The 11,906-nt window shown below is 43.1% G+C and overlaps 1 protein-coding gene across 1 annotated transcript; it reads right to left on the bottom strand.

Annotated features, from left to right (window-relative positions):
- Nucleotides 1-476: 476 nt before the first annotated feature.
- arhgap19 (Rho GTPase activating protein 19) lies at nt 477-11,684 on the bottom strand. Its single transcript, XM_083694112.1, has 12 exons — nt 11,619-11,684; nt 10,619-10,899; nt 9,474-9,554; nt 8,457-8,666; nt 7,985-8,211; nt 7,157-7,243; nt 6,540-6,605; nt 5,434-5,640; nt 5,243-5,341; nt 4,949-5,062; nt 3,529-3,629; nt 477-3,287 (listed from the first exon to the last, which is right to left on the bottom strand). The coding sequence occupies exons 1-12, from the start codon at nt 11,660-11,662 to the stop codon at nt 3,266-3,268; spliced, it is 1,539 nt and encodes a 512-aa protein (XP_083550238.1). The 5' UTR covers nt 11,663-11,684; the 3' UTR covers nt 477-3,265.
- Nucleotides 11,685-11,906: the final 222 nt, after the last annotated feature.

Raw genomic sequence — 11,906 nt, 5'->3', positions numbered from 1 at the left:
TTTGGGATGCAATGAACACAAAGCATAGCAGAAATACATTTACTGAACGGACCGCCAAGCATGGGCTGTTATGTCAGGCAAAACATTAAAGCTGAGAATGTGGGCTCTGCAGTCTGCACAAAATTGAATGATGTGCGCTCATACAAATCCTTCATTATCCAACGACTCCATCTTGTGGATAAACAATGGATGCACAGCGTCAAGGGACCGTCCTCTAATGTGTAGGCCTACTAATCAGCTTGGCGCTGTCCATACAGTATACATGTGTAGGAGTACATTATTAGGAGAGTTGTCGTTGGAGATACACTATAAAGAGCTGGACAAAGGAGTTTTCACACGGAGGACAAATGAAAAAAAAAAAAACTGCATTGGTTGTTTTGACGAGGGCATTTTCACTACTAATATTTAAATAACAACACGTGAAGAGAGAAACAGAACGTGTAGGAAAAAAGGTTTTAATCCAAAACGCACCCGTAAGTCTATGCATCTATTTTACAAAAACTCAATCTTATTTTACACATAAATACATAAACACAATTCCTATAAGACATGTAACGTGCACAGAAACAGATCCAGGCATAGCCTCACCTTGCTTTTATGGTAACAGTAACAGAAGAAAAATAAACAAGAGAGAATGGTCGATAAGGAGGGCTTGGCGTGCAAAAGGGCCCAAGTGACATTTTCCACATTTTACAGGAGTGTCAAAACAAAAACATTATTCGGAACCGATTGTTTTGTGATTTTTGACGTTAGTTTTCGTTTATACAGTCTCTCGCTCGATGCAGTGCAGGATTTCAAGTAGCTCCTTTCACCATTTGATAGATCTCATCAAGAGCTTTCTGTTGATTTCTATGCTGTTGTTATTCACAGACAGGCCACGATGACCTTTCACAGTCTCAGAAGTACAGTTGTAATGCAGGTGATTAGTAAACATTTAAAGTAAGGCCAAGGTTCTGTCAGAATCCAAGACACACTGACAACACCAGAAGCTGGAACATTGAGAAATAACTTGTATGTGTGATTGATGAGTCATATTTCAACATTAGCAACACTTTTCAAGTGGTAAGTGTTACACCGAGTTATCAAGCAAATCAATATGAAGCCTTTTAAATATTTGTGTGCCTTGTCTGACAACAGACAACAGTGAAACAATCAAAGAGGAGAAAGAAGATTGAACTAGCTCTCTGATGACAGAAATAGTTACCACAACCCCTGGCTGACTGTAGTACTGTTCCACATCAGAATGTCTGCCATTAAAATGCCCATTGTTGAAAACAAACACAAATTTAAAAGGTTCAATTAAATTCTATTCAATTAGGTACAGGAGAGACCATACCCAATCTAAAAGGTCCTTCAAAAAGAACAATCTGACACATCAAGGCTCCCCAACAGTGGTTCAGTCTGTGCCTTTGCTCAGAAAAGTGCTTGATCCAATACACAGAGAGGGATCTTCAGAGAATCCGGTTTCCTTCTTCTGTTGGCTGTTTACGATGCACTTCAGTAACAACAAGAGCGCCCCCTGTGGCAGCAATAGCTGTTTGTCGGGCCGTCAAATAAAATGGAAAAGCAGACACCTGACACAAAAAACTAGAGCAAACATAGAAGCAACCAGCACTCATGCTAATCCTCTTTCACAGCGACCTCAACAGCACACTTGTCCTGTTAGCCTCCCACTTCTTACATTAAAAACACCTTTCTTCAGACTCCATCCTCACACCTACCACCACCAACACTTTCTCTAAACCAGCATTTTCCATGAAATCGTAGAGAAATCGTTTTGACACAGAGTGAAACTGGGGGGGGGGTACTAGCAGAATTTGTCCAATAAGTTGTCCAAAAAAATATGGTTTTATCCATTGCAAACCGTTTAGTTATGCCGTACCTACTGCCTAGTGAACTTCCCTCCCAATGACCTCCTTGTGCCCTGATCTTACCTCCCAATTCATGCTCAATCAAGATGACTAAGTAGTACTATACTATCCATACAGGACAACACTGAGGAAGGCCACAGAAACCTGCACTGTCACCAACACTGTTGACTATTGTCTGTACTGTCCATATGCTCCCAATTACATACAAATACCATCTTTGACTTTCGAAAAAAACAAAGGAAATAACATTCCCAAACTCCTTCATCACAATCCAACCCATGACTTAGTTAAAAAACTGAAATAAAAAATAATAATAATAATGCATCATTGTATTGTAAAACCTCTATGGGCAAGAGGGTAAACATTTTTTTTTAATCTTTCACCGTAATCGGATTCATACATTACAAATAAATAAAATAATCCAATGGTGCCAAAATAGGGATTCATTACCAGAGTGTTTTGTTCATCATCATCATCAAAAAAAATAAAAATGAATTGATATTGTAATCTCTACAATTTTCCAGACTTTCTAAAAACATATAACACATCCAGAGTGTGCCATCAAAATGAAGTTTGTTGAACTTCCGGTTCAAGTTGAAAATCCCCAGTCATTTTCTTGCAATAACTAATGAGATAATACAGTATGTAACATACAGAATATGCTTACAGTTTCTTACACTTTCCTTAATAACCTGTGTTTTAAGTTAGCAAATAGATTTTCAAGTTTTGCCATCGAGACTATATAATTAAAAAACAGAAAAGACAAAGTGTAAGAAACTGTAACATGTTACACAATGCTTGTATTAGCTAAAGCAGACTGGGGATTTCATCTTAAACTGGAAGTTCATTGACTACATTTGGACAAAAACCCTTTCTGTGTAGAGAAATAAAAAGTAAAATAAAATATTTGAGATGAAGTACTCCAGTGGGAAAATATAGTTGATGATGACTTGCAGTCACACCGGTGTGCTTAATGTGTGCATCGCAACCATGCGGACCATGAGTAAAACTAAGACATCACAGTTTCAGAAAAAACACCTACATTTGTTTGAGAGGAAAAACAAAAAAGATATACACACATATATACAATATACTACAACAAAGGCTCCTCTGCAACAGCTAGTGGTTATAGATGCAAGTATCAAACAAAACTGTTTCAAGTTCAGCTCCAAACCAAACCAAAACCTCTCTCTAGGTCTTTTGGTCAGGCTGAGCCATAGTGTTGTTGTGGTGTTAGTCACAGCTTTTAGGAAGTTAAAACCATGTAACTTTGTAAAAACATGTTATAAATGTATAAAGTAAAAACAATAAAATGAACAATGATATAGTCGAAATACCAGTACTGTTAGCAGCAGTCCCCAACATAGAGGTTTCCTGTGCAGGGGAGAAAGACATCATGGGGAGGGAGGGAGAGTCCTGCAGACAGAGAGAGAGAGAGAGAGAGAGAGAAATATACATGCGATTTAGCACACATTTTATCCAAAGTGACTTACAGTACAGTGAGTTCAGTTCAATTCAAAATACTGTATTTGTCCTTGAGGAGCACTGTTGTTGGGCATTAAAGGTGACGAGCATACTGATCAGTCATCCAACGGATGCAACACATGCATCATGGTTGTTGAGTGACTGGAGTCTGAGAGCGTCTGGACCCACGTACCTCTGACACCTGCAGTACCCCTCTCTAGTCAGCGACGAATCAGTGGTCTTCCCACTGAGCCCTCCCTCTGTCAACACCGCAGCGTTCAACGGACTGCTCACCTGCAACCACACACACACACACACACACACACAGACACAGACACAGACACAGACACAGACACACACACACACACACACAGACACACACACAGACACACACAGACACACACACACAGACACACACACACAGACACACACACAGACGATTGTGCCATGTTCCTTGTAATGTGAGACCAAAGTCACATTTATATTTCCAAGTCACAATCAAGTCATTTGGTATTCTATTCAATCACATGAACCTAAAGGAAAAATGGGAGACAGAAATCAAAGTTGACCTCACCATGCGCACTCAAAATACAACAGGGTCACTTGACACCATTAATTCAATCATTCCCTGTAATCAAAGGCCATCGAGCTAGTTCCTTGGATCCTAAAATATCGTTAACAGTGCTCTGGGGTTATAATCAACAATTTGGTGAGCAAAGGAGGTCATTTTCATCATCTCTGTCCGAGTTAGGGACCACTGATAGAGATAAGAGACCCAACCGCTATCAACTCATGTTCCTGAGTCTGTCATTGATTTAATAAAAAAGGAGCAGAGTGTAAGATTTCAGCTTTTAAAAAGCTCTAAAATGTCCATGATAAATCACAAGCAAGAAGAGAAGGAGATTCGGTGGGTGAAATGGAACACAGAACAATAACATTTTGGTTTCTGAAAATCACATTTTAAAATAATGATGTTGAAGACAAGCAATGATCTTCACGTATCATTTTTACGTTTTGGTTGTAGAGGAGGATATATGTGCCACTATAAGAAAATAGGGCCGGTTTCACAGACAAGGCTTACGCCTAGTCCTAGACTAAAAAGCATCCTCAGTGGCAATCTGCCATTTAAAGTGTGAATTAGTCCAGAACTAGGCTTAAGCCTCATCTGCAAAACTGGCCCTTAGCATATTTACTTTAAAACTAATTTGTGTGGCCACAGGGGGCAGTAAAGCGCAACATTACATTCTGTACCTTTGAAGGGATGGCTCACTCTTTTGACGCTTGCATTCAGATTTATTTTTGTTGTTGATCGATAGAACTGGTTCTAAAATGTCTAAAATCTCAGTGATGTAGTGAGAGTTAGTGGGGCAAGCAGCTTCCTAATCTAGTGAGCGTAGAAAACATCCTTTTAGAAACTCCAAACTTAACTACTAAAGCGACAGTCTTCTGAAGCTGTGCGTAATAACATAACAGAATAAAAAACAAAAACAAATGGAAGCGTTAAAATCGGGAATGATCCCTTCAACTGATGAGTTCCAGGCATGGCGGGGTTAGGAGTGTGTGTGTGTGTGTGTTTGTGTGTGTGTCGTAGAAGCAGGGTCAATGTCACTCACAGACTGAAGCACAACATTCTCCTTTCCCAGCTTCCCCTTTACCGAAGCGACCATCTCTGGGGAAACGTGTCTGCCTCTCCTCTCAGCTACCAATTGGTCCCCCCTCACTTTCCGCTGTTCAGGGTAGGAGAGTTGACAAAACAGTTCATGTAAACCTCAATTTGAGTTTCATTCTTAACTCAAACAAAAATGCCACACAAACGATGCACAACAAGCAAAGCATATTGTAAACGGCAACGTAGTCAAATGCACACAGAAACAAAAAGTCTCTCACGCACACACACACACACACACCTTGATGAATCCACCAAAAGAGCGTGAGCGAGGGTGCCTCTTGCTTGGGGGGGTCTGGTACTCATTCACGGGGGTCCCAGGGGTGGACTGCTTGGCCAACTGGCCCAGAAGACAGGATATTGGGTATTAGAAAACGACACATATTAATAACCATGCCTTTTCATCTCCATAGGATTGGAAAGCGGCCTTACCTGGCGGATAAGTTTCTTCTTCTTGGCGGAGTTGGGCATGTTGTCGTTGACGTGGCGAAACAGCTCCTTCAGAGCCTCTTCTGTGTGGTGCTGGGCCGGGGAGAGGCACTGGGACGGGTCGAGACTAGAACCAACACCCGCACATCTCTTCAACGGGACGGGACCAGGAGCAGGGGACCCCGTCACAGCCAACAGCTCCAGATCGTCCTGGGGAGGGAAATTAAGGGACAGTCCATTCCAAAGTTTGTCAGATGATTTCACACCTGCATAGCGCAAGTGAACGAATTAGGTGTAAGTATATTAGCATAATGACTTCACCTTGGCCCTCCAGTATGATAATAAACACTTTGAATCTTGAGTAGGCTAGGCTGCTTACACCCATCCAGATTGGATTGAAGAGCCCTCCAGTCAAATATCAATATACAAGTGTTTTGTACCGAAATTAGCAATGATGTTATAATTGTTCAAATAGATAGTTAGAGCCAAAGTCAAAATCCTTATAAAAGAAACAATGCACTTTTGAAGACGCGTAGCAAGCTTGACGTCAACCAGATCCAGAGTTCTCTGCCCACCCCGGATAGTAACAGGTACCACCCCCCCCCCCCCCCCCCCCCCCCGCCATATAGCAGTGTGTAGTGTTGCAAGCCTATAAGGCCTGTCTATCACTCTCTGTGCAGCTCTGGGGAAAGAGGAGAGCGATATGTGGCTATACTTTATGCACAGCTCTCTATACATGATGAATAACCAAAAGGATCTGGTTATTTACAAATAAATAATGCCCAGAAGTGTACTTGCTGGCCTAACTTCCCATTAGTCCGACCAAAGTCATTCCATAATAGCCAACCGTCTGTTTGGAATGTGCAGCCTATAGGCTATACAATCCAGTTTCTGTCTCTGTCATTAGAAGCATTCATATTGGAGTCATTGCTTCATTTTTCTAAAGAGAAATCCAAACGTTTCCTCAAACTGCAAGACGCACGTTCAACTGGCCAGCCCAGAAATAGAAGCGCCATCGCTTGATAACAAGTGCAAAAAAGCACAAAACAACATGAAGCAATAATGATTGTTTGCTGATCTCAAACAAATAACTAGATAGTCCCACTGACCTTGGTCTGGAGAGTCGTGGTTCCTGTGAAGTACATTCTGGCTTGCTCTCTCATGTACACAGGAGCCTGTGGAGACACAAAAGGTAAACATCTGTTTCTGGAGGACAGAACTACACAGTGTACTTTCATGAAACCGAATATTCCCGAAATACAGTTTTTACCTTTTGAGGAGAGAAATACTTCATATCAAGACATTGCAAGATATATCTACAAACAAAGATCTACAGACAAAGCTTACAATAACGAATCATCAAGAGATAAGGGCAGCAAATCTGTTGTGTATACCAGTGTGATTTCTGTTGTGAAGGATAAATTTACATTCCTATGTAAATACACCATTTGGCGTTATCATAAATGATCTTGATGCATGTTCTCGTCCTTCCTTGGTGACATGCGGTGGATTTTGGCTCTAAACTCTCAAGCCTGAGCAACTGGTGTGACTGCCCATGAAGGAGTGCACTACTGGGACACAGACGGCGCCTAAAGGGTCTTTAAGGTGTTGATTCCAGTTTGTTTAAATTTTCAATATATATCTAAAATTGGTCGTGGTCATTTATTTCTCTTTGCTGTGTGTGTGTGTTAGTTGTCTGTAATGTCTGCAGTAGTATGTCTCTCACCCTGAAGAGCTTCTGGGAGTGTTTGATGAGGAAAGCCATGGCGTTGTTTAGCTTCTTCAGGTTCTCCTGAAGGTCACTCGCCGTCATCTAGATCCAAAATTAAAGGGATAATTCAGTATTTTACACCTTAAAGTCAAATGATCCTTTACCTTGAAAGTAGTCTGAGGGCCAGGGTTAAAGTAGTCTGAGGGCCAAATCACCTGAAATGAACTCTGACTAGGTTCAAGGTAAGGAACCATCTGACTATAAGACATTACCAACAGAACCATCTGTTATGTCTGTTCTGTAAAATTGTGTACTATCCCTTTAACAAACCAAATGTTTCACTTCGACATCTTGATACTAAAGCACAAAAATACTTTTCTTGACATCCATGGAGGTCTTTTCTTGAGAAAATTGGTGCATTCTTCTTCCTATGCTGTAATGCAAAGCTACTTTTCTAGGACATACAGTCACAATCAGTCATTGCTGAAACAGCATCTTGGCTGCCCCACCACTCTGGTAAACAGCGCAGAAAACAGCACAGAAAACATGGTGTTTCGCTTCAGTAAAAGTAATAAGGAGATTGTTTTGCTACGTGACTGCCCTCAGAAGTTTAGTTTTACAGTGAAACTGTAGTGAGGTTAATGGTTTCGGCAGCACACCGACTTGCCGGTTTGTTTACAAACATCCTCCATCCACGACAAGAACCATGTCTTCCGTTTATCCCAAGTTGTGGGGCGGCCAATTCGTTCAATTAATTTCACAGATGACGGATTGTGGCTTTGAGTGTGTAGTCTACACACATTCCTTGTGCTAAATCAGTGATGTGAAGATAGCTGTGCGTACATTTCTGGGCCAGACCACGTGAGGGGCGAACATGAGGGCGAGGTTGAAGGCGGACATCTTGTTCTTGTCCTGCTGCTTGGCCGTGTGGTAGAGCAGGTCCAGGAGCAGCTTCAGGAGGTTGCGGTTGGCCTGGGGGAGCAGCATGAAGAGCAGCTGCAGGGCCTCTATCTGACGCTCCTTGTCTGGCACCGACGTCTTGTTCCCCTTCTCGTCAAACAGGGTCATGTCTGAGGGCAGGGAGGGGGATGTTATGTCAGAGAAGAGGATGGGGTTGGAGAACACGATGGATGGTTTTTCTCTGACAACCTGGCCGGCGACAATTTTATTGATCGGCTTTTCGTTATTTTTAAGCTGGCTATTGCCGGTTAACAGAAACCCTGATGCACACGCACACAGGCACACGCATGCCTGTGTGTGTGTTTGTGTGTGCCATTTCAGTTGGGTAAGGAGGAGTGTGTGTGCGTGTGGCTACCAGAGATTTTGAGGTGGGCATGGAAGTGGCGGTGGGAGAGGAGGGGTTCGGGCAGCTCCCCCAGGAAGGTCTTGAGCAGGGTGGCCACGTCGTTGGGGTGGAAGTCCCCTGACTCCAGGTCGATGTCGGCCCCGCTGTTCAGCATCTCCTTCAGGGCTTGCTGCCTCACACTGTTCCCTGGCTTCCGGAACAAGCCCTCCACATGCAGGTCTGCTCAATCAAATCAAATAATCAACAGAGATAGACACAGATATCATGCTGCAATATGACCGTACAAGTGGAGGTCGGTGGAGGGAGAAATCGAAAGAGGCTCATTGTAATGCGTGGAATGGAATAAGGAATTGTTTCATACCATTCAGCATTCCATTCTTTGCATTCCAATGAGCCCGTTTCTCCCTCCACAAGCCTCCCCCGGACCTTACCTAGCCACAGGTAGCGGGGTTGACTTTTAATGAACTCATTGATTAAGACAACCAAGATGTTTCAAGACGTTTCAGATCTAGATTGAGGGGCTTCCGAGCTCTGTCTGGAGCCCGACCTTCCCTGACCCCGGTCCTGCGTACCCCTCCTGCCACTGCTTTGATTTAAAATCAAATGCAATTGGATTGGTCGCGTACATTGAATACAGCTGTAAATGACGTAGCGAAATGCTTATGGTAATCTAGCTCCTAGCTCAGCAACAATCAAACAAACAAATCGACAAATTGTCTTAAATGTCCCAGCTTGCGCTGCCTGAAACTGCACCGTGGCGCATATTTTTAAGGACACACCTCAAATAACGCCAACCCTCCCACGCAGCGCAAGCGAGCTGATGTGAGACAGGTAAATTGCCAATCTTGGAGTTCTGACTTTAAAATACTACAGCGCCAACTTTTAGAGGCTGACATTGCCTCTACGCTTGAGTTTGACAACAGTGTTGCTTTGCACCCTACTGAAAATAGAGCCCATAGAGCCCATTTGAACTATGATGTTTCAGTGATAATGCAAACATTAGGTCTAACAGCCGGACAAACTCACTGTTGCCGAGATACACGATCAGCTGGTAGATCTGTGCGATTCCTCCCTCGGTCAAAGGCGTGCCGAACACCACACCCTTCTCTGTGACAGGGACAAAAAAACAAACAAACACATGGACCAGTGATTATTCCTATCGTCATTGACAACCACTGGTAATAAAAGGAAAGAGTAGAAATGTGGGTCTGACAGACTCATCCCAAAGAGCTACTGTGATGAGGATGAGGATGAGGATGACAACAGGTAAGGGATCTCCCTCATCCTACATTCAGGTCAGTTAGCCAGTACCAAGTGTGAGTTCCTAACCCAGAGAAGGAAATGACTGACCCAATAAAATAATTCCCCCCTGGGGGGATAAGGATCCACCATCGTTATTGCGGATCGTATACAAGTCATATCGTATGATATTCATATTCTAATTGATCATATGAAGCGACTCATACTTCATTTGCAGGCTGAACGAGTAGAAAGGACTTTTGTAGTGAATAAGAGGAAGACGGTGCATGGTTACTGGTGGCATGGTAACTGGTGGCACACTTGAACTGTGTGAAGCCTCCAGTCAGAATTCTGAAGGCATGCAGGTAGACTTGCATTATAGTCAACATATAACAATAAACACAACGCTCAGACCAAATACCACTGCAAGCTAAATAATTTACGTATAGATATTCTAGCAACTTCTTCTTCTTCTAGCATTGTGACTGCCTATGGCCCCTGGTCCGAGCATTGATTACTTTATCTTATGATGACTGATGGATAGATGATTCACTTACTGTAAGAAATGGATTTGTCGCTTTGGATAAAAGCATCTGCTAACTGCCATGAATGAATGAATGAATGAATGAATGGTACCATCTGTTTTTCCTGTCTGCGCCCTCTACCACAACAAGCAATTGTTTTTGAGTCGCACGACCCTCTAAATGTCAAGCCCTGTTTTAGCCTGTTTCATCTGCACTAATCTGTAACTAAGGACTGGACAAAATGACAACAAACGCCCCTCGTTCAATCACTTCCTTCCTCCATATTGCTTTCACCTATCCTGTTGTTGCAAATCCATAGACGAAACAGATATAGAATAGGTAGAAAGGACGCCACTTTGGATGGGATCCTTGAGGGGTGCGTGAGGCTTTGAACTTTGTGTCTCTCACCTTTGCGTTTGAGGAAGTTGAACGAGCGGAAGAACCCTCCTCCTGCACTCCCTCCGGCCCCCGTGGGGGTCTTGGGTGCCTCGTCCCCCAGCAGTTGAGCGAACTCTGTTCCCGGCAGGTCGATGAGCCGCGTCACATTGCTGAGCACCAGCTCCAGGAACACCTCTGGCCTCTCGTGACGCAGTTTCTCCACAAAGAAATCCGGGTTGAAGATGATGGGCTGACGGCCAACACGACAGCCAGGCATCTCATTGCTGATCACCACGTTACACACCGTCCCTCTGACGGAACAAAAACGCACACTTAAGAACTGAAACTCCAACGTTAGACTGTCTCTATGCATCTAGACAACCCTCTTCTTCCCCCCCCCCCCCCTTTCACTCACACTCTTTCACACACACACACACACACACACACACACACACACACACACACACACACACACACACACACACACACACACACACACTGAATAAGGTTAATGAATAAGGTAGGTGGACCAGAGACTGGCTGCCATTGAGTTAATACTGACGCCTCCTGATTTAAACGAACAAGCGTAGACATGCACACATGAACACATAACGAGCATGCATGTATGCATGTGTATTTTTTACACACACACACACACACACACACACACACACACACACACACACACACACACACACACACACACACACACACAGATTTACGAGCTAACTACTGCTGTCGTAGTAGGAAAAAAAGTATTTTAAGAATCATGCCCAACAATGCATATCCTTTGTATTTAGCTTGTATGTGACGCCACTTATCTAACGTTACAATCTGACAGCTACTCGCTAGGCAAGCTAGCTTAGCTAGCTAATACGCTAACAGCTGCTTTTCAGTCATGTTGGCTATTTCGCCATCAAATGCACTTCTCAACAATTCTCAACAACATATGAAATCCAATATGTATTTATTACAACTAAATCAACACAACTGATTTAGTACTCTTATTCATAATAATAGTCCTATTTACCTTCTGTTTTGAGTATTTTCATCGGTTTCTTTATCCGCTGCCATCTTCCGTTTGAATCCACCGCTGGTCTCCTCCTAACCCCGCCCACTACGTCCCCGATTGGACCATTATGAAAGATGGGCGGGGTGACCCTCGTGGGATTGCATGTCTTGCTCTCTGATTGGATTGTTTGAATTTACGTCAGTCGTGAACCAATCGCTGTTGTCGCAAACAGTTTGTCCTAGTTTATGGCTGTGCGTTCTTGCGCATTTGGGTCCTCCAGTTCTTACAGGAACATACCCAGAAGAA

The sequence above is a fragment of the Argentina silus genome (genome assembly GCF_951799395.1).
Source record: "Argentina silus genome assembly, chromosome: 22".
Classification (NCBI taxonomy): domain Eukaryota; kingdom Metazoa; phylum Chordata; class Actinopteri; order Argentiniformes; family Argentinidae; genus Argentina; species Argentina silus.
Note: the sequence above shows the minus strand (reverse complement) of the source record. Positions and strands in the feature narration are given on the sequence as shown.